Genomic DNA, 24,112 nt, shown 5'->3' on the forward strand with positions numbered 1-24,112 from the left:
GCTCTGTGCAGCTGAAGAGTGGAGCTGCCCGAGTGCTACCGGCTTCACGGTTTGCCGGGCAGCCCCCAGATCTCCAGACCCTGCGCCCCCAGCCGGGCACTTCCCCTCCCGGGCTCCGGTAGCGCTCGGGCAGCTTTGCGTGGCTGGGAGGGAGGAGGGGAATGTGGGAAGGGGCGGGGGCGGAGTTGGGGCGGGGACTTTGGGGAAGGGGTGGGGCTGGGGCGGGGAAGGGGCAGAGTTGAAGTGGGGAAGGGGCGGGGCCAGGGCCCTGTGGAGTGTCCTCCTTTTTTAAGGTTTAAATATGGTAACCCTAAGTAACTTGAGTACAGATAACTCAAGTTAACTGCAGTGAAGACATATCACTTGTCATGTGGAACAAGAGATAAGGAATTAGAATCAAACCTGGATTTCCTGTATTGCAGAGAGGTGTTAATAGATCCCTAGTGTCTGTAGAATTGCATTAGTCCATTGGAAATTTTACAGCAACTTCAATTACACTAAAAAATTTAGATTCTTAGTGACTTAAATACAAAAGTTAATAATACTATCTGTACATAAGTCCATTATTTTTTTTAATCTCCTCTCATTTTCAGTTTTCATTATTGCAGTGATAATGTGTAACTGCATCATAAATGTTGTCAGGTAAAGTTGGAGGCTATAACAATTGAATGGGGCAGTTGAGCTTTTAACACCTGGAGAGGCATGGGAAACAGTTTGTCATTTGCTATTGCTGAATGTTTCTGCTAAAATGATCATCAGTGAAATAGTTAACTGTGTTGTTATTTAAATAGTTATCTTTAAGTTTCAGGCTTAACAACCCATTGAGATGAATGGCATAGTTCATACCTTTTGGGTTGCATGAAGCCTGTCTGCAGGCTCTGGAAGGCAACACTCCATCTGTTTATGCTCTGTTCACATTTTCAAGGTGGTCTTTGCAGCCACAATGACTAAATGCATAATTTTAAGAAAGGTTAACTGACAGTCTGGAGTGTATGTTGCTTAGACGGGGATTGAATTCTGTGCCAAATCTTGTAGCCGCAAAATACAGAGGGCTTGTTTTCAGCATAGTTTACTCTGATGCTATTTGAAACTGACTGATTTTTTTTTAAATACTATTTCTTGCATCCAGACACTGCAGTGAACTGTGCTGTTAGAGCACCAGGGGTTTTGCCTTGAAACACCTGCTAACAATTAACAGAAAATAAGTGGGTATACAGAAAAGCTACTGCCATCTCCTGTCACACATTTGTTTTTCATCATCATGTTTCACCCTGGTTAAGTTAATGACTATATTTTTCTCTTGGGCCTTGTCTTTACTAGGGGGGAAAAAAGGTGTGTTCTTAACTTGAGTTAACTAAGGATATTTTTACAGGTATAGCGGCATAACTGCAGCTACGCTGCTGAAGTGCTGGAATGTAGATTCTTGCCACAGTGATGGAAGGGGTCTTTCTGTTTGCTGTAGTAAATCCATCCCCTCAAGGGACAGTAGCTATGTTGATGGAAGAATTCTTCTGTCAACCTAGCTGCATCTACAGTGGGGGTTAAGTTGACCTAACTACATTGCACAGTGATGCAATGATGTAGCTAGGTTGACCTAAGTTTTAGGTCGGGGGTGGGCAAACTTTTTGGCCTGAGAGCCACATCTGGGTATGGAAATTATATGATTGGCCATGAATGTTCACTAAATTGGGGGTGGGGGTGTGGGCTCTGGGGTGGGGCTGGGGATGAGGGATTGGGGGTGCAGGAGGGTGCTCCAGGCTGGGACCGAGGAGTTCCGAGGGTGGAAAGGGGATTCAGGGCTGGGGCGGGGGGTTGGGGCACGAGAGGGGGTCAGGGGTGCAGGCTCTGGGCGGCGCTTACCTCAAGCAGCTCCCAGAAACAGTGGCATGTCCCCCCTCTGGCTCCTACACAGAGGCGCGGCCAGGTAGCTCTGCACGCTGCCCCTGCAGCTCCCATTGGCTGCGGTTCCTGGCCAGTGGGAGCTGCGGGGGCAGTGTGTGGAGCCTCCTAACTACCCCTACACCTAGGACCGGAGGGGGGACATGCCACTGCTTCCAGAGCTGCACGGAGCAGGGCAATCCCCTGATCCCGCTCCCCGGCTGGATCTCCGGAGTGGGAGCTTGAGGGCCGGATGTGGCCTCCAGGCCGTAGTTTGCCCATCCCTGTTTTAGGTGTAACCAGACCTCACTCACAGTAAAATCCTGGTGAAGACACATTTTCATGTGAATTAGCAGGTTGTATTAAAACTAACAAGTGAAGAATACACCCTTTTTTTTCCCCCCTAGTGAAGACAGCCTGGATGTTTTGGGTTTGTTTTCTCTCGATGTTTTAGGATTGCTAAACTGAACTGGGATTTCGCTTTTGATCCCTGAACTGGTTGGTGTGCAAAGCATCAGCTGTTACAGGTGGCTGATTTCAGTTACCTTACACGCAACATTTTATTTATTTATGACTTTGCCCTGAATTCCTTCTGTAAACAAATTGCGGCATGTGTAGGCAGGAAGAAAGATATGAATTCATGTTGTATAAAACTTACATGAAATCACAAAGAAAAAATTAGGAATTAATAACCTAAATCATCACAGTGTCAACTGAAACACTATTTGACAGCATGACCTATAGGTTTCTCCAGAGTCTTAGGCCTTGTCTAAACAAACAATTTTATGGGAAGCTGGGGTGTAAATCTAACCTGAACTAGCATGTTACGGACTAAGCGTTTGTTTGGACCCTGCACTAAAAATTCCCTGTGGGCTTTGAAGTAGGAGTAGATTAAAGCACACTAGGGAAGTTTTAGTGCACGGCTTGAGGGTCCACAGAGCACTTAATGTGTGGCAGTCTAGTGCAGGGTAGAGTCACACCCAAACTTGCCCTGAACTAAGTGTTCATGTAGACAAGCCTTAAATCCAAACCCCCTTTCATTAACATCTCTTCTGAAGGCCCATAATACATTCAGGAACCTGGATAATTAAGTAAATTACTTTTTTATTTCATTCCTTTCTCTTAAAAAATGTACGGGCAATTTTTTCTCTCAGATACACAGAGACAACAACTCCCACTGACTTCAGTGAGAGCTATATGTGTATTTTCAGAGGAAGGGTTTGACCCGTTGTAACTTAATTTGTTACTCTTCTTTGTGATTTAGTTGTAGTGATTATCATATGTTTTATAATCGCTAACTAAAATAGAACTTGATGACTCTTAACATTTTTAAATGGTTTCTTTTAACTTTTTCTCTACCCAAAGCTGAAAAATGGCAGCAGAGTGCTTACATTGCCTTTGAATTATTGTAAAATAAAAGGACTATTTTAAAGAAGGTACTATCTGAAACACTTAAGGAACAGCTAAACATGTATTTTCACATATTATTGAGATTGGATGAGGATAAGATGATTGAAAAGTTGTGTCCTCAGTTATCTGCCGTGTTACTGGTTTTAATATCTAGCTAGTTTCTGAATGAAAGACATATTAACCTAGAAGCCCTGCAATGACATAATTTCTTTTGAATTCCTGTAATTGATATGCCATGGGTGGCAAGATAGTATAAAAACTTTGTTCTGATGTGATATTGTTGAATTCCTTGTTGACAAGGGCAATTGTCATTCTGTAGTTCTATACAGAACAGATGACAATGAGCTTCCTCTTGCTGCCTTCTTGTTTTCTGGTACAATGTTATTTTTTAAAAAAATGCTCAGTTACAATTAGGCCAGTTATTAAAATATCATCGGTCATTTCCTTTGACAACATGTTGTCGTTGATGTAACACAATAGAATTTGATGGAAAGGTTATTCCTATTTCTCTGGCTGCTATCAGTACATACGAGCATATTACATTCTTCAGCTTTCTGGAAATGCTCTGTTTGACTAGGTGCTGGGAACAGGAAGTCTGAGGTTATTAGTATGTTTGCTTGGTTTCAGACTGTATGATGCAAGCTCTGTTTCCTAGAAGACACTGTGTACTGAATAGTATTTTGTAGACTATTTTATTAAATCGACTAAACTTAAATGAACTCAGGTTGATAAGAAATGATTGTCAGTTCTGAGGGTTTTCATAATCACTTCTGTGGTATCTATCTTAAGTATTTATGTGGCTGTCATGGCTATAGGATCTGTGCACCTCACAAACTTGAATGTATTTATCTTCACAACAGTCTGTGAGATAGGGCAGTACTATTATCCCCATTTTACAGATAGTGAGTCTGTGTCTCAGTATCCAAAGTGGTTTTCCCAAGGTCACACAGGAAGTTCGTGGCAAAGCAGGAAATTGTATCCCAGTCTTTGGAGTCACAGGCTAGCAACTAGCCACTGGACCATTCTTCATCCCAGGATCACAAGTCAGCACTCAGCTGTAACAGTTTTCTAGGCAATTGCCGTGTGTGTGTGTGTAAGAGAGAGAGAGAGAGAGAGAAAAATAGAGGTATCGTAGGTCATCTGGCTCTTTAGCATAGTCATAGTTCTGAAGTCAGGGCATCTTTTTCAGACGAGAGGTATTACAAATCTATCAGTCCCTGGCCTGTTTCAAATACACACTTTGGATTTAACTATTCCCTTAAGCACTCTGTTCACGTGACTTGTGTCTGTTCAGGCAAGAATGGGGTCTATATTTTTGAAGCATGAGACCAGCCTTCCAAAATTCAGTTCACCCACTCTATTTTTAAATGGGTGATTGATACATAGTCATTATTTTATTTTTATTTTTCTGATAATGAGTGGTGAGTAGATATTGCAGCATTGCCAACCCCAGGCATTCAAAAATCATGAGTCAGGCCCCAAACAGTCAAGATAGTGGCTTAAAAGTAATGAGATTTAAAAAAAAAATGCATTCTTTTGATTGCCTTGTGGATTTTGAGCTGTTAGGGTATGCATGATTCATATTTTCAGGCTGTTCTCCCAGCCATGATTTCTAGAAAAGTTGTAGTAAAAGCTGAGATTCTCACAAAAATCCTCCAGGATTTGGGGCTTGAAGAAAATGCCAAATATCATGAAACTTGAAATAAAATCATAAGAGTTGATAACATTGATTTTATGCCTATGTTGGTAAACTTCATGACAGTTTTGCAAAGAAAGGATCTTGATGTTTTACACATACACAATATCTCTCCCGCTGACAGATTGTAGTTGTGTTTTACTTTGGATCATAACATTCAAAACTGGGGAAATATCTTTTTAATAATTTAATATTTAAATCTATTCCCGGATAAATGATGAAGTGGCCCAAAGAGAAAAATACTTGCAGAGAAAAAAAGAAAAGTGAAGTTGACATAAACACTGATCCATTCAATTCCTATAAAAGTAGTCTGAGGATGTGTACTATAAGCTTACAATTTTCAGTTACAAGAAATATGATAAGTCCCATTTTTAATAATCCGAAACAAATGGTCAGATCCTTCTGCAAGATATGTATCATTAGTACATTTTGCTTGAAATAGTGTTCATATAGGACTGTGAGCTCATGCCTGGATAGCCATACAAGTGTCCTATCTCCATTCCCAGAATGACAGCATAGAGATTTGACACAGCTGGTTTTTATTTTACAAGTCAGAACTCTGGATCCTTTCCCTTGTTTAGCCTCTCCATATTTTTTATTCCGATTTAATTCGTTTTATGAAAATCTGGGTTAAAAAAATAAATTTTGGCATATATTTGAATACAAAACGGTCACTTGCTGTTAATTTTTTTTAGAAAACAAAGCCTTTTCTATCTTTTTCTATGTTTTGAAATGTTACATATTAAAAAAAAAAAAATGGTTCCGCTTTAGAATGTTCAGACATGTCAATGTGTTTTTATTCACACATGCAGATTGTATACAATTTAAATATCCATTATAAGTAGTTAATATTTCCATGTCAAAAGTAATTGTAGGTTCTTTAGATGGTTTGAGTAGAGATGCCTAAATTGAAGTGGCAGAGAGGGGACTGATATTTTTTATTATTTTATTAGTTAGATTTAAAAGTTGACACCTGTTCCAGGCTCTAGGCACCATAACATAATTAATGATACAATGAATACAGTTAAATTAAATCTAACATGTATTAGCTATCCCATTGTAAAAACTTAGTAGACACAAGGTAAATTAAGTGAAGTCATCCGCAGCTGAGTGTATAGTGTTGACCTCTCCTAGTTACTTTGTGATAAAAACTGCACTAGGATTTTTCAGCGGGATACTTAATGTACATTAGCAATCCTGCTGGGGAACCCCTCCACCCCACACACGTTTTTTGCTCTGAGGACATAGCCTTAGCCGAAGTTGAGTGAGAACAGCCATGCTCTGAAATAGTACTTGAGCTGCACAGGGTGATTGGATTAGTTATCACAGAGTGGTCATGTCAGCAGCTGACATTTTGTGTTAACTTGAGCAGTAGTCTATGCCCCCTAACAGGCAAGCCAACTCAAGTTTAAAACCAGCAACACACTGAAGTTAAGGGGTTCTGTGTGCGGATGGGACTTGAGTCCAGGGCAACACTCAGTTTATAACTCTAATTAACTCTGCAGTGACAACAGGCCCATAGGCATTTGGTTGAGGCAACTGGGTAGACGCTTGTTCTGCTCCAGCCCAGACAGTACCTGTTCTGTGGATAAGCAGAGGAATATGATTTTCAAGGCTATTATCAGTTTGGCGTATTCACTGGCGCTAACTTGACTTAGTACTTTTTGATTCAGATTCAATACAGGGCTGCATTTGTCTGAACCAATTCTCATAAACTGTTCAGATCAATTTTTGTTTTGTGAATAGAAAGGTCTCAGGTCCTCAGAAGTAACAAGACACTATGTTGATGAGGACTTTATAAGTACTAATTAGTATGTAGGCAAGAATGCTCATCTCTTTCTACTGCTGTAAACTAGTCTGTGCTTTTGTTCTCCCTTATTCAACAGAATTTAGCCTCCTGGAATCCCTCAAATCCTGAATGTCTCCTGCTTGTTGTGAAAGAGCTCGTCCAGCAGTATCACCAATTCCAATGCAGCCGATTACGGGAGAGCTCTCGCCTCATGTTTGAATACCAGACTTTACTTGAAGAACCCCAGTATGGAGAAAACATGGAAATTTATGCTGGCAAAAAAAACAACTGGGTAAGCTATTGAGAACATTTCTGATAAGAGCACAATAAATTAATGCTTTTAGAGTTCCTTTCACTATAGTAATTCTAGCCATTACCTTGTAAAATAGAGCTATTTGTGTGATGTGGGCACACATACTAGTACTATGGGTTTACAGTGGTGAAAAAAACCTGTTTGTCCCCAGCTCACCTCTGCACTCTCCACTCCCTCTTTTGTTCACTGCTTCTATTCCATTGCCTCACTTGAATCTGATTTCCAGGTGAGCAACAGTCTTCAGAGCTGATGGCAGTGCATCTGGTTTACAGATGAACTGGTAAATTTTTTTGTGAGAATCACGTGTTCTGTCCCAGTGAGGCTATGTCTGCACTAGAAGGCTTTTGCTGACATAGTTATTTCAGTTAGGGTATGATGGAATGTGATTTTAGTGACATAGCTGGGCCATCAAAAGCCCCTACCATAGACACAGTTACACTGGCAACAGTGCAATTTTGTCAGTATAGCTCTGGCCCCACTAGCAGTACTTTGCCACTATAGCTGTACCAGCCCTAGTGTAGACATAGCCTGAATCTCATTGAAGTTTTCTAATTCCACACCTCCAGGGCCTGGTTTTTAGTTTAATTATCTGAACTGCACTATCTGGTTGTAGATAGCACAGGGGTATTTGATTATATTATAGTTATAGGGCACTGTCAACCCCTTAACCCCTTTTCTTACATGTCTGACCACCCTCTTAACATTTACGTGTTCTCAGAGCTCCACTATGCTTTTGTAAGTCTCAGTGCTGTATCTGGTCAAACCCCTTATTCAGGAAAAAAAAAAATGCTGAAATTAAATGTAGGGAAATCCTTTCACAATTGTTGCTTGGAAAGCATGCTCTAGAAAATTAGCTCCCTGTACCTACAAACACTGCCTACATATTTTGTGTTGAAATGTGAAAAGCCTTCTTCATATTTTTAGTTTGCAGACGTGCATTCAACCTTTAAAATAGGTTTTGGTAGTACCAAAAGCTGTAGTTTAGATTGTGAAAAACTTCCTATTATGAACCCCTTTTTTTCTAGTATTTCTAAGTTTTGGGCTGAGTCCAACACCCATTGAAGTCAATGAGAGTCCTCCCTCTGATTTCAGTGGCTGATGGTTTTTGAAGGATTTGTCTTTTGAGTTGAAACTCTCTTAGGGGAGGATCTATTAATGGAGATTCTCTATGTCCTAGTAAGGAGGAGAGGAGGGAAGATGATAAAATGCAGGTAGGATCTGATGAGGAACAGTCAAATGAAAAAAAGTCCTATTCAATTACATCATGTAATGGCAGACAGCTAAAAAATGACAAGTTTTTAAAGTGCTTATATACCAGTGCTAGAAGTTTAAATAATAAGATGGGTGAACTAGAGTGTCTCGTATTAAATAAGGATATTGATATAATAGGCATCACAGATACTTGGTGGAATGAGGTTAATCAATGGAACACAGTAATACCAGGGCACAAAATATATCAGAAGGACAGAACAGGTCGTGCTGGTCGGGGTGTGGCACTATATGTGAAAGAAAGCATAGAATCAAATGAAGTAAAAATCTTAAATGAACCAAGCTGTACCATAGACTCTCTATGGCTAGTAATTCCATGTTCTAGTAATAAGAATATAGCAGTAGGGCTATATTACCAACCACCTGGGATGATGATAGTGACTGTAGTGAAATGCTCAGGGAGATTAGAGAGGCTCTAACAATAAAAAACTCAATAATAATGGGGGATTTCAACTATATTGACTGGGTACATGTCACCTCAGGATGGGATGCAGAGATAAAGTTTCTTGACACCTTAAATGACTGCTTCTTGAGCAGCTAGTCCTGGAACCCACAAGAGGAGAGGTGTGACGGGTTAGATCACAGAACCCCCCTTGGGAGCTGCCACCCAATGTGCCAAGACTACTTCTGCCCCTGCTTTCCCTGCCAGCTCGGGGCCCCAGCACCCTGTCTTGCTGAGCCAGACACTCCCGTCTGCTCCAGCAAAGACCCAGGGTTTGAATTACTTTCCCCAAAGCTGCAGGTTTACCTGAAAGCAGCTAACAGAAGTGTTCCTCTCTTTAACACTCAGATGCCCAACTCCCAATGGGGTCTAAACCCAAATAAATCCGGGTTTATTCTGTATAAGCTTTATTCAGATTAAACTCATAAATTGTTCGCCCTCTATAACACTGATAGAGAGATATGCACAGCTGTTTGCCTCCCCAGGTATACTCTGAGTTAATTAATAAGTAAAAAGTGATTTTATTAAATACAGAAAGTAGGATTTAAGTGGTTCCAAGTAGTAACAGACAGAACAAAGTAAGTCACCAAGCAAAATAAAATAAAATGCACAAATCTATGTCTAATCAAACTGAATACACATAATCTCATCCTCAGAGATGCTTCAGTAAGTTTCTGAACTACACAAAAATGAGAAGGTTAGTTAAACAGAAATTAAAAGGTACAAAAGTGAATCCCTGCAAGCTGCATGGAAACTTTTTAAAGACACCATAGTAGAGGCTCAACTTAAATGTATACCCCAAATTAAAAAACATAGTAAGAGAACCAAAAAGTGCCACCGTGGCTAAAGAACAAAGTAAAAGAAGCAGTGAGAGGCAAAAAGGCATCCTTTAAAAAGTGGAAGTTGTATCCTATTGAGGAAAATAGAAAGGAGCATAAACTCTGGCAAATGAAATGTAAAAATATAAGTGGGAAGGCCAAAAAAGAATTTGAAGGACAGCTAGCCAAAGACTCAAAAAGTAACAGCATTTTTTTTTAAGTACATCAGAAGCAGGAAGCCTGCTAAACAACCAGTGGGGCCACTGGACGATCAAGATGCTAAAGGAGCACTCAAGGATGATAAAGCCATTGCGGAGAAACTAAATTAATTCTTTGCATCGATCTTCACAGCTGAGGATGTGAGGGAGATTCCCTCCTTTTTAAAAAGGGTTCCAGAGGTGATCCCAGCAATTACAGGCCGGTAAGCTTGACTTCAGTACCAGGCAAACTTGTTGAAACTATAGTAAATAACAAAATTGTCAGACATATAGATGAACATAATTTTTTGGGGAAGAGTCAACATGGTTTTTGTAAAGGGAAATCATGCCTCACCAACCTACTAGAATTATTTGAGGGGGTCAACAAGCATGTGGACAAGGGGGATCCAGTGAATATAGTGTACTTAGATTTTCAGAAAGCCTTTGACAAGGTTCCTCACCAAAGGCTCTTATCAAAAAAGACCTAGATAAGTTCATGGAGGATATGTCCATCAATGGCTATTAGCCAGAATGGACAGGGATGGTGTCCTAGCCTCTGTTTGCCAGAAGCTGGGAATGGGTGATGGGGGATGGATCACTTTGGTGATTATCTGTTCTGTTCATTCCCTCTGGGGCACCTGGTATTGGCCACTGTCGGAAGACAGGATATTGGGCTAGATGACTGACCCAGTATGGCTGTTCTTACGTTCTAACTTTTTTTTTGTCTCAATTAAAAAAATGTGTTTAAATACATTTTGAAGCAAATCTCTTGAGCATTTTGAGTTATGTGAGGGTGGAAACATTAAATTTGTTAAACATTCAATAAATTATGGACACATTTATTATAACTCAGATAAAGATATCTGAATTTTAAAATGTATTTGCTGCTAAAGAGAACATGTAGGAAAATGAAGACCTTACCCCAAGTAGCTTGCAGTATAGATAGAAACCTTGTATATTTCAAACATAATGTGGGTCATACAGATAAGAAAAACATAGAACACAGATGAGTCTTGAAAAACACTCTTACAGTGTTGTTAACTATGCACAAATCCCAGCACAAGCAGGTGGGCTTAACTTGTCAGGCCCTTAGACATTTATTGTGGAAAGGCCTTTTGGAAGAAATTACCGGTAGTTTTAAGGAGTGCTTTGAGTGTGGCAAAGAAGGTCGCTAGGAGACTTGGGATGTGAAAAGTATTTCTCAATAAGAAGTGCCTGCTATGCTAAGTTTGGAGGGAAACTGTTTGAAGTTGAATTATAAAAATGCCCTATGGAATTATTTCGATAGAAATTTTACCAAGTGCATACTTCAATATGTTCTACAGAGAGATCCTCAGTTCACCCCACGCTCAGAGAGAGAGAGAGAGAGAGAGAGAGAGAGAGAGAGATTGCATGTATGGATATCCCTTCCTACATGGTGTTAAGATTGCTTGTAGTTGTGTACATAGCTTTATCTGCACCTACCTACAAAGACAAACACCATACACCCTTTCATTGAGTACATACTGTATACCTAGCCCCTACATATACATGCACATTCTCATTTACACACCATATATATTATACTTGCATTCAGTAGTTTCACATCTTTATTTTTTTTCTTCTTCCTTTCTTTTTTCTGTTTCTGTCCACTTAAAATTTTTCAAACCCTATGGAAATCGTATGCAAAGAACTCTGGTAGTGCAACATGAAAGTGGCACATAAATGTCAGAAAATGCTGAATTATCACTGAACATTCACTCAATCTTAAATTTGCCCTAGTTGGTTATAGAAAAAGTATATGATTGAGTAATTAGATACCTCTGTAATGCATATGCAAAAATAAGGCAGAGTTAAAATTGAACAAGCATTCACCTGCCTTTCCTTGGTATATCCTGATTTTTGTGTGCTTAATGTTAGATTAATTAAAGTTTTTTTGTTTTTGTTTTTGTTTGCATGGGTTATACACTTTTTTGACATAATGCATGAAATATCCTTACTTTATGTCTCAGTGGGGTTAAAATCTTTAGGAAATCAGACCAATGTTTATTTCCTTCTAGAAGAATGAGCTTAGTCTTCTCATAGCCAGGTGGATAAGGCCTCATTTTAAGGAAGCATATGAAACAGAAAGGAAATCCTTCCCATTTCCTTTGCATACACTTGACGCATAAAAAACAGCAATATGTTAGGAAGAGTTTGGCAACTTCTCAGTAGACAACAGTTGCAAAGCAGCCCTCTAGGTTTTACAATTTACATAATCCCGAAGAGAAATTATGGAAAACCCTCTTACCAGTTCTTTCTTCCTCACTGATTTAAATGCTACTTCTGAACCATCTACACTATTTTCAGCTCAAGCTCTCACATCTTAAGATCTCTCCAAGTTTGCTAAGAGTAGAAGAAATCAGAAGATGTTGAGAATGAAAGAATCTCTTTCCCTTCCTGATTATGTACGACTCATTTGGCACATTCCAGTTACTCTCACAAACAAAGGCTTTATTTACAGAAATCAGTCTCAAAGTTCTCAGTACATTTGTTTACCTTTGGACAAATCCTGCACCATTAAAGCCAATGGGAGTAAAATTGAGCCCTTTACAAGTAGGATCATTTCATTGCTGAGAAGCAAGGACGGTCATTTTCTGTCAACAGAAAAGGGCTGCTACCCAGATGTGTGCAGAAATGGACTGTCCTAATGAGAGAAAATAGGAATCCTTCCTCAGTGAGAGAACCCCATTTTGCAGTTTATCAAACAGCTCATGAGATTTATGGCATCCTCCAAACTCAAATTATAGCTCTGGTACTTCTAGTTTGTCCTGGAACCCATATCATAGTTCAGTGTGGATTTTGATTTGAACAAAACTTCCTTCGCTCATTTCTAATTATTATTAGTTGACAGAGTGAAATTTTCAATATGGATGAATTATGGCCAGACTAATTTGTGGTCTAAATTGGTGAAAAGCTAAAATTTGGTTTCTAGACTACAATAACACCTAGTTTGCATAAATGTCTATTTAAAAGAAGTAATTTACATTGCCATACAGGTTCTGTAGCTCTCTTTATAAAATAAAACATCTACTAGTCTTTTTTTTTTTTTTCCATTCAGAGACACTATCCCACTTTGGAAATTAATGGCATGAAAAATGTTATTTAACAAGCAAGCACATACCTGAATGATGGGGCAAGAGGAAGACTCTATCCATGTTTTTCTATTTTGCTCCACTAGTATAACTTTAAAATGTTCTAATAGAGTTTTGTCAGAGAAAGCTCTTGTACAGTTGGACGGTAAATGCCCAAAGGATTTTTAAGCCATATTTTAAATCCCTGGAAATAGAGATGTATACAGTAGACACCTATTGAAAGAGTAACCTTGTTACATCCCTTTTTTCTCTCAACAAGTCTCTTCAGTTGTGAAAAAGGACATTTCGTCTTTTATGTGATTATTCTGTTGCAAGGAAAAATTATTCTTTTTATCTGATACCATAGTACTTTCACTGTATTTTTGGGGCTTTATTTTCACTGTAGCAGAAAGTGTTGATGAGATTGGCGTGGCTGCAGTCTCTTTAGTTATTAGTGGTAATTATGCCAGTTCTTCCCAGTAACATTCAGGCAGTCACTATATTAAATAAGTGTACCAGCAAAATACATATAATGAATTTCCCATTTAAAAAAAAAATTAGAGATGTGTGCAAGGCATGCTAATTTCCGATGCATCTAAATGCTGTACTGGAACACACAAATAGCCAGATTTGCAAAAGTGGGGCCTGATTTTCAAAAAACATGCTTAGTTTCCACTATGGCACCTAAACAGAGGGGCAAAATTTTCTCCTCATTCTCAGTGGGAGCTACTGAGTGCTGAGCACTTTTGAAAATCTGAGCAATATATTTAGGTGCCTAAGTGAGAACTGTTGGGTTCTAAACTCTTCAGAAAATCTAGCCCTAAAATTAGATTGTAAACTCTTCAGGGTATTGACTGTCTACCTCTGTGTCTGTACAGTATTCAGTACAGTAGGGCCCTCGTCCTGATTGGGATGTTTAAGTGACACGACAATAGAGAGATTGTGTATTACATTGTATTCTGGATGCAATACAGAATAGTAATTATTTTGCCTATGATTTTTAAAGTAGAGTCCTTTAAAGACATACCTATTTAGCAGTCAGGATGTAGTTTGTGCAACACGTCATTGATGACCTTTATATTTCCCCCTTATTATTGTAATCTGAGTTTTCATGAGGTATTTACATTCATGGGAATAATTTATGCTACTAGATGTAATCCATTTGTTAAAACACTTAGGATGCAAGTTAACTTGTGGCTGCAGAAGCAATGACTTCAACGGTGATGAGTAAAGAGAAGACATAGGGCCTGGTTTAATCTAATGTAGGTTCTGATATGGTGCCAGCCATTATGCTCTCTAAGGACCTTTTTACCATTGACTCAGTGGGAGCAATGCCCTGAGAGTCTTGGGATATATTGCCATATTGCTTATTGTGAAAGCTATAAATAAATGTTTTTTTTTCATTTTCAACAATTACCATTGAAAGCGGTTGCTTAACTCTTCCTCCCTCAGTTGCTAGAAGATACTGCCTTGCTAAATATTTCAGTCTGAATAGGTTCAGCTTGTGACCCTGTCTGCTGTAGATAATAGAGAGTGAGATCACTTTAGCTGTAGGTCTCATTATTTTTGTTCCTTTCTCCTCAGACTGGTGAATTCTCAGCTCGCTTCCTTTTAAAGTTACCAGTGGATTTCAGCAATATTCCCACATACCTTCTCAAGGTAAAATAAATGACTGTATTGACAGTGCTCATTTTGTGAGAAAGTTTGGACTAGTGAGATGTTCCCAGTAATAATTTTATTTTGAATTTCAGAAATTTAGCTAAGAAGCTGAAAATCAGACCTTTCAAAATTTTTGGTTGGTGCGCTGGAAAAGTGTCAGTAGAGTTACTTTGTATTCCTGATTAAATTGTCCTTGCAAATGTGTAACAATGAAAGGAGTTTTCTTCCAAATGAAAAAAAATCAGTTTTTTCCCCAAAGTTTTACCCATCAGGATGGGGAGGGAGGGGAGTATCCACCTGGATTAATTGACTAACAAAACTAACACACTGATTGATTAGATTCCATTTTAAAGACTATGCAGGAGCCTAGGATTCACTAAGTCCATTTTATTATTGTGCTTATTCTGACCCTACATCCCTTCTTCCTACTCACATAAAACTGCAGCCAATTGTGATATAATGATAACGTGGTATTATCACCAACATCAGAAAAGCAATGCAAGAATTAATTCAAATATAACCTTTAAATCTGCACAGCTGTCAGGATGGAATGGATGGTGATTTTTGCCTAATAAGTAACGGTTTGCTGTAGCTGTTTTTCGTCATCCCTGTTCTTTGTGGTTTAGGTGCCAATAAGAGGTGTGCTGTGTGCACGTGTACTACATGAAAAAAATGAGCTTTCTCTGTAGAGTAGAGTATTTAAATAAGGGCTTGAGGCATTGAAATTGCAGGCACTATTTATGAGAGATTTTTATGTGATTAACTCAAGAAAATACATGCACTGTACTTTTCCTGAGTCAAGTGTGTGCTTCATTAAACCTTCATCTTCAATTTACAGTCAACTAACTCTTCGTTACGCACCCTGGGTTATACAATCCAAGCAGGGATGGTGTCTGGCACAATACAGCAGATCCCCTGGACCTAGCCTTATTGCAAAAAATACATATAGTAAAACAAAATGAAGAACTTGAAAAATGAGTATGAAGTAGAGTTAATTTAGGTCTACAAATTACTTTTCTATTCCAGAACAGCAATATGTTTACCTCGGCACCCCTGTGCTTGTATCATTCAGTTGTCTCAGTTAGGCATCTATTTAAGATCATGTGAATATGTATTTAGTAATAGTTATAAGCAGTTTATTAAAGCAATAAAATACAATTTTGGCATAAATATTATCTTTATTTTGGTAAAAGGATATTTTTTCCCTTTTGTGTTTTTTCTCCTTTTTCTCCAAAGTGTATATGATAAATACAACTTCATTATGTATGACACTTTCTATACAGGACAGAATTCAAAGAACTTTACAGAGTTTTAAATATTATTGGTCTGAGAGGTCCCCCCTCCACTTCCAGAAATGGAGGGGACCCAGATCTGAAACTTCTACTTTGGGTTGGGGACAGAACAGAAGGCCTTTGGACAGATGGATATGGTTTCTGCAGATTTCTAGTAATCCATGGGATTGGGGGGACAAAATGCTGGCCAGTTCCGTGAGATAGAAGGGGGGAGAAAACCTACAAACTCTGAGACAATTCTAAATAAACTCTCTGTGTGAACTAGTAGAGCTTAATTTCCCCAAATTGGCTTTTCCCAAGTAGAGGTCAATTTGTGTAATTAGAATTAAATAGTAGCAGAAGAGGACAGAGAAATTAAGAGGTTATAGTGAAGGTCCCCAAAAATGTAGTTTTCCTATAGTAAATTTACAGTTGAACTGTGAAATATGATATATAATTCTGTTCCGTAAATAGCTCTGTGGTGCTTCAGTAAATTTACTGTGTGGCAGGATTGCACTTCTTGGTGACCTTATAAGCAACATTAAAGGCAGTTGCTTTCAAATCTCAGGTGAAAACAACAAGAGAGTGGAGTGCACATAAAGTAGAAAAATAGAAGAATGCTATTTCAGATGTAAGAATTTGTAGAAAAGAAGGCTCTTACACTTTCAGTAGAATGTTATACAGATTGAGAGAAGACTAATGATTAAATAAGTGGAGTAGAGACAGATAGGATCCATAAAAGTAGAGTTGAACAAGCCCAGAGAGGGTGTTAGAGTGAGGAGAGAAGTTTTCCACTCAATCCTGAAATGAATGAGGAGCTTCTGGAGATATTGGAAGAAAGGATGTTTTGGTGCTAGTACTAAGAATAAATATTTATTAGATAAAGCTATGCTGGGTTATTGTGTGACAATTTGGAGTGTGTTCTAACGTTGGGAATGCTTATTATTCACTTGAAAAACAATAGAAATGTAGGACTAGAAGGGACCTTTATAGGGCCTCTAGTCCAGTCCCCTGCACTGAGGGAGGACTAAGTATTATCTAGACCATCCCTGACAGGTGTTTGTCTAACCTGTTCTTAAAAACCTCCAATGGTGGAGATTCCACCACCTCCCTAGGTAATTTGTTCCAGTTCTTAACTACCATTACAGTTAGGAAGCTTTTTTCCTAGTATCTAACCTAAATCTCTCTTGCTGCAATTTAAGCCCATTACTTCATGTCCTGTCCTCAGTGGATAAGGAGAACAATTTATCACTCTTCTCTTTATAACAGTCTTTTACGTGCTTGACAGTTATCATGTCCCCCTTCAGTGTTCTCTTCTCCAGACTAAACAAACCCAATTTTTTCAGTCTTTTCTCCTAGGTCATGTTTTCTAGACCTTTAATTTTTTGGAATTTCTCCAATTTTTCCACATCTTTCCTGGAGCATGGAGCCCATCATTGATGCTTTGCAAGAACGATATGTGTTTTACATTCAGTACCATATTCATGCCTTGGCCACCATTCCCGAGGACATGCTTCCATGCTGATGACACCCGTTAAAAAATAATGTGTTAATTAAATTTGTGACTGAACTCCTTGGGAGAGAATCCACTGAGTCCTACTTGTTCAGCCAATCGCTCAGACAAACAAGTTTGGTTACAATTTGCAGGAGCTAATGCTGCCTGCTTCTTGTTTACAATGTCACCTGAAAGTGAGAACAGGCGTTCTCATGGCTCTGTTTTACCCGCATTCTGCCATATATTTCATGTTACAGCAGTCTCGGATGATGACCCAGCACATGTTGTTCATTTTAAGAACACTTTAACTGAAGATTAGACAAAACGCAAAGAAGGTACCAATGTGAGATTTCTAAAGATAGCTACAGCACTCGACCCAAGATTTAAGAATCTGAAATGCCTTCCAAAATCTGAGAGGGATGAAGTGTGGAGCATGCTTTCATATGTCTTAAAAGAGCCACACTCCAATGCGGAAACTAAAGAACTCGAACCACCAAAAAAGAAAATCAACCTTGTGCTGGTGGCATCTGACTCAGATAATGAAAATAAACATGTGTTAGTCCGCACTGCTTTGGATTGTTATTGAGCAGAACCTGTCATCAGAATGGACGCATGTCCCCTGGAATGGTGGTTGAAGCATGAAGACACATATGAATCTTTAGTGCATCTGGCATGTAAATATCTTGCGACGCCAACTACAACAGTGCCATGAGAACGCCTGTTCTCACTTTCAGGTGACATTGTAAACAAGAAGCAGGCAGCATTAGCTCCTGCAAATTGTAACCAAACTTGTTTGTCTGAGCGATTGGCTGAACAAGTAGGACTCAGTGGATTTGCAGGCTCTAAAATTTTACATTTTTTTTAATGCAGTTTTTTTTGTTCATACGTCTACATTTGTAAATTCAACTTTCATGGTAAAGAGATTACTATGGTACTTGTATTAGGTGAATTGAAAAAATACTATTTCTTTTGTTTGTTTTTTTACAGTCCAAATACTTGTAATCAAAAATAAATATAAAGAGAGCACTGTACACTTTGTATTCTGTGTTATAATTGAAATCAATATATTTGAAAATGTAGAAAACATCCAAAAATATTTAAATAAATGGTATTCTATTATTGTTTAACAGTGCGATTAATCGCACAATTAATCGCGATTCATTTTTTAAATTGCTTGATAGCCCTATTTTCCACACTATGACACTGTTGCAACAGAAAAAGGTTCAGGACCCCTTCCTAACAGCAGTACACAAAGCACATTAGGGAACTTCTAGTGTGCATCAGCAGGGGCCACATGGACTGTTAGTAGGTGGCTGGATTAAAGAGTATTGTGGCCCTGTGCACTATGGAAATTGCCTCCATCTTCGTTAAACTAGACAGAGCATATAATATATAGTCTGTAAATATGAAAACATCTCAATTTATTATTTTCATAGGTGCATAATATGTAATCCGTTAGCTGAGCATTGGGCAAAGACTCTAGTGATTATAAATGCAAATGTGAATATATATGGAGGCAGACAGACATCTGAGAATTGGGGAGAGCGCATCCTGTATCATAGTGATTTCCTTCTTGCTCCTATTGATTTTTAGTGTAGGGCCATGGATTTGGTTCCTAGGCTGGGAGTAGAAGTTTGCAACTCACTGCACATGCACTCAAGATTGAGCTCAAATGAATGCCTGTGCCAGCCAAGCCCAAATAACATGATAGGTTTGCAATGAGATTTGGTTGCTTCCTTTTACTGTTGACAGTAACCTAGCCTTCAGAACTTCAAGTCTTCATAGGCTTAGCTTCCCCTCACCCCCCTCTTAAATGGACATCAGGAATAATAACTTATCCATCTTTCACTGAGAGATCAGATCAGTTTACCAGGACTTTCCCAAAATATCCAGATGAGATAGTTATTCAAAAGTGGTGGAGAAATATTGGAGGAAACTTTTCAAAAATCTAATATAGAAATATATTAATATTAATAGATCTAGAATATTTAATTTAAATATACATGGCAAAAAGGAAAATGAAATGTAAAGACTCATTTTTTCTTAAGATTACAGAGCCACATCCAGCCACCAGTCTACACCAAAACCTTCTTTGACATCTCTGGATGATCTCATATACAGGATGGTGGCCTGAAGTGTCTCATTACAGGGTGAGGAAAGAGATGGGTCAAAAATCACATGCTACATGGCAGCAAAAGTGCAAAATATGTTGTAGTTCTAATTCTAATCCTCAGGGACCTGTGACTTTCACTGGATTAAAGCAAAGGGAAAGTTTGGCACTTGTTCTACTTCTATTTCTTGGGTTATATTATAGCATTACATACAAAAATTTACATTAAAAGAGTGTTACGGTTGCAATGTCAAGCAGAATTAAAGTTGCCTGTGCAACTTTACTTTACTGCAACTTTACTACATTCTGTTCAAATCCTGCTTTGAATACAGAATTATTGCTTTCTTCAAGGGCTTCTCCATAGTGCTCATCACTATAATATCTGAATGCTTCATAAATATGAATTAATTTATCTTCAGAACAGCCCTCTGAGGTGAAGTGGTTGTATTATCCCTGTTTTATAGATGTAGAGTTGAGGCATTGAAAGATTCAGGCCAAAAATGTCCACTTATTTTGGTACCTATTTGAGATGCCTAGGATTTTATTTTTTAGAGTACTTACCATTATATAGCACAGCTCCCACTGACTTCAGTTGCAACTGTGAGGGCTTGGCAGTTCTGCAAATCAGAATTCAGTGTCTTGAGTTGGGCTTCCAGAAAATAAGGAGCACAATAAGTGACCCCCTGTGAAAGGTCTGGTTTATATGTCTTACCTGTCATCACAGGAACCCTGTGCCAGAGGCAGTAAATGGTAGAATCTGTTTCTCCAGGGCTGCATTCAGGTGCCTTAAGTGTGATACCATTTTTTTCTTCTTCTTGCACTTCCTAGAGTCATTCACTACACACATTCCAACCCCTGCAACAAATGAACAGGGATCCTGCAGACAACAGTCTCCTTCACTACATAACCCTGGTTCATCTCCACAGCACAGTCTATTCTGTGCATTGAATGAGGCAGTGGTCCTGTGGAAAAAATAGTATATAATAATGTAAAGAAAGAATGTATCATAATGCATACATTTGAGAGGGCTGAATAAGGTTACACAGGCCAACCTTACTTCTAGCATTTTTAACTTGTGAGTGCTTGGCTTTGCAACTTTACAGTAATTTTTTTTGATAAAATTTCCACTGTTTTTTTTAAAAAGCAAACTGAAAAAACATGTCACTTGAGCCAACAGAGTAACTGATAACAGTAGTAAGTTGCCACTGTCTATGTGGACCAGTCACTAGAGCAGATGAGACACACATTTTACTAGTTGTTTTCACAGATTCTTGCTAGCAGGAGAGGAATAATGAGACTTAAGAATCTTGAGTTCCATTCCAGGTTCTAGTGGGATGTGTGCTGTGGTGGTCAACTGGGCTGAGACCCTTCTGCCCCTGTTCCCCTGCCACCACTTGCAGCTCCACCTGTAATTATAGGATGTATTTGAAGGTAGGGTTGGAACAGCGCTCTTGTAGTTTATGAATCCTGACGGTGCCTGAAACATTTTTGTGAATTAGAGTAGCCAGGGCACGTTCAGTTATTCAGAAATAATTTGCAGTTCTTATCCTGCCCTTGGGTAAGGCATGTTTTTGTGAATGAGACCCTTGGGACATAATAAATAGGCCTTGGGGCTTTGTAATAAAAAAATATTTTACATTCAATGCTCTCTTGTTAGTTATTATGTTGGTTTATGCACAGTCCACTGAATGTTGATAAATGCTGTAGAATTCATTTAAACTTTCAATGTAGGAAGAAAAGATATGAATAAATTACATGAAGAGGTGAGAGGACAGACAGAATTTGACACATAAATGGGTTACAAACATAATGACAGCTTAATGTGTGAACTACAGAAGTGAATGCAGGATTGCATGTTCGTATTGTTGTGTTGTAGCCTGAAGCCAATGTTTCTTAGTGCTGTGTCTTTTAAATGATTGCAAAGTGATTTAATAAGCTGTGTGTTGCAGTGCCTCCTCGTTCATGGAATCTAAATGACTTTCCATTCTGATAATGACTGAAAAAAGAGTGGTAGACATCTATCTTGTCACAGGGAAATAGATTAGGTTAAAAATAAAAAAACAGAATGGAAATTTCAAACTGATTTGCACTCTCTTTGGATGCGTCTTCACTGCAGAGTTAACTTGGGTTGTTACTTGGGTGTTTCTTCTAACCCCACTCTCAGCCACATGCAAAATCTTCTCACCTGTGTTTGGTGCTTTAAACTCAGACTAGTTGATCTATCTGGGGACATGATTTAGAGCTCAGTCTTGCTTTCACTCAGGCTGGTAACCTGCTCAGTTTGCAATGAGGATGCAGGCTAATCATTTGAGTGTTGATGGTCCTCCATTGCCTTTCCGTAGTTCCTCCCGTATGTGCAGAAGGAAAGAATCGTAGAATGACTCAGCTTACTGCAGGACAAATAACCATGCCTAAGGCCTCCGAAGTCCTGGAGACACACATGGGTGCATAGAGAACCAGTGAGGGCACAGTAACTTGGGCATGGTTTTGCAGTGTAGCCACAACCAGGCTAGGTTAACCCAGGCAGTCAGTTCCAGTTGCCTATCACCCAAGTTAACAACAGTGAAGGAATACTCTTAGTAGACTGACTCTCAAGTCTGCATTTTTCATGGACCTGTACTTCTTTCTAAAGTTTATGGGTGTGTTTTATCAAACAAGTCACTAATCAAACTAGAAGCTAAAGATTGAAAGAAAAGCCCATGGCGTTGAATCTCAGAGCCTGGGTTAAATGACTTGGGCTCTTAGGAGTTGGGCTAAGGGCCTAAAAATAGCAGTGTAGACGTTCCTGCTCAGGCTGGTGCCCAGGCTCTGATCTCTGATGAGAGGGAAGGGTTTCAGATCTGAGGCTCCAGCCGGATTGGGAACATTTACATTGTTACATTTAGCCCTACAGCCCGAGTCCCATGAGTCTGAGTCAATTGATCAAGGCTCTAAGATTCTGCACCTCAGCTCTTTCTTTGCAGTGTAGACATACCCTAAGAGTTAACTGTAGTTAAATGGTTGAGCAGTTGAATATAAGTTATAGCTTTATGTGGTTTTGCTAATGAAAAGCCTGCAAGATGTCTAAAAGTATTTTTTTCTTTGTCCTCTCCCAGCAGGTATGTTCAAGCCTGAACCCTGATTATTTGTCCTGTCACTTGGGTCATCTCCATTCTCCCATCTCCCCCACACTTACTCTCTGTTTCTGGCACCATATCACACCCACCTTCCTTCTGGCCATGGGAAATGGGACTTGTGATCCCGCAGAATTAATTTCCACAACTCCTTTTTTAGACCCTCATGTTTACCCAATAGTTGCTAGTCATCTTGTGTTCCTATCCAGTTCAAATATTTAACTACTGTTAATCCTGCTAGTCTTCAAAAGAACACCAAATAGTGAATTATATTAGAGTAGTGAAGTTAAAGGAGGAGGAAGCTCCTATAAGATCATGTCTAACCTAAGATAAAAGATACATTTTTAAGATATGTAAACCAGTAGGTGTTAAAATCCTAGCACAGACAAGGCAGTTGTAGTTTTGACATGTGTTATCTTGTCAAGGTAAACCCTAGGCTCCTCACAAAGGTTTATCTCAACAAGATAACACATGTTAAAACTACAACTGGCTAGTCTTCACTAGGATTTTAACACCTATTGGTTATTGTGTTAAAAGTACACCTTTTTCCTAGTGAAGATAAGCTCTAAGAGTTTTTAATGGTGAACTGTAAAGTAGAGTTAAACTGGTTAAGAGTTTGTGTTTGCTTGAGGTTAAAGGGTTACCTGGATCATATGGAGAAAGCTTATTAGTTAATCTAGGCCATCTTCCTGCCAAAGAAAAATTGTTTCCTATTAAAATTTATTGCCGTTTTCCCCCCCCATCTAATTTTAAATGACCTAAATGATGGAGTTTTCACCACTTCCCTGGAGAGTCTCTTCTGCAGTCGTAGTAGATCTCACTATTAGGAAGTATTTCCTGATACTTGACTTACATTTTCTATTTTGTAATTTAATCTCCCATTATCCTGGTTCTACTCTTTTATTATGCTGAATAATTCCACTCCCTCTTTTGTGTTTATACCTTTCAAATATTTATAGGATGCAGCTGGAGGTGAAATTTCCAGCTCAGGCAGACGTACATGCGCTAGCGGTCATTGAGCTATGTGCTAAAAATAGCAGTGTGGCTGTAGCAGCAATGACAGCACCAGGCTAACTGCTTGGAGTACAGTCCCAACCAAGAACCTGTGTATGTACTGGACAACTAGCCTGTGCCACCACCTGTGCCCTCGTGGCTATACTGCTATTTTTAGCATGCTAGCTTGATGAAAGCCAGCACGTGCATGTCTATCTGAGCTGGAAATAACACCCCCAGCTGCAGTGTAAACATGTCCTGTGTCTCTTCTTTCCTGTCCCTTCATTTCCACTCCTTCACACAAACACACACTGTCCCCTAAACCAAGCTATAGTTATTTAATCTTTTGTCATAAATCAGTCCTTCTAGACTCCTGATTTTTTTTTTGGTGCTCTTCTCTGAATTCTCACCAGTTTCTCACTAGCTAAACACATACAGTACATGTCTCTTCAAAGCTCTGCATTGAAAGGTTATACTCTTGTTTGAAGAGCTGCATTGTTGAGAAGACTCTTAGTAGTGCTACTAAATCTTTGGGGTACAGTCTCCTCTTGATTCATGGGGATGTAT

At 39.0% G+C, this 24,112-nt stretch overlaps 1 protein-coding gene across 2 annotated transcripts in view; it reads left to right on the top strand.

Annotated features, from left to right (window-relative positions):
- The window catches only part of BABAM2 (BRISC and BRCA1 A complex member 2), a 308,755-nt gene that overhangs the window by 95,818 nt on the left and 188,825 nt on the right, over positions 1 to 24,112 (top strand). For both annotated transcript variants that reach the window (XM_008174875.4, XM_008174880.4), the window contains exons 5-6: positions 6,871 to 7,065; positions 14,489 to 14,563. In XM_008174875.4, the coding sequence (XP_008173097.1) occupies positions 6,871 to 7,065; positions 14,489 to 14,563 (270 nt within the window). The remainder of the gene's footprint in view (positions 1 to 6,870; positions 7,066 to 14,488; positions 14,564 to 24,112) is intronic.

This window comes from Chrysemys picta, chromosome 3, assembly GCF_011386835.1.
Source record: "Chrysemys picta bellii isolate R12L10 chromosome 3, ASM1138683v2, whole genome shotgun sequence".
Lineage (NCBI taxonomy): Eukaryota > Metazoa > Chordata > Testudines > Emydidae > Chrysemys > Chrysemys picta.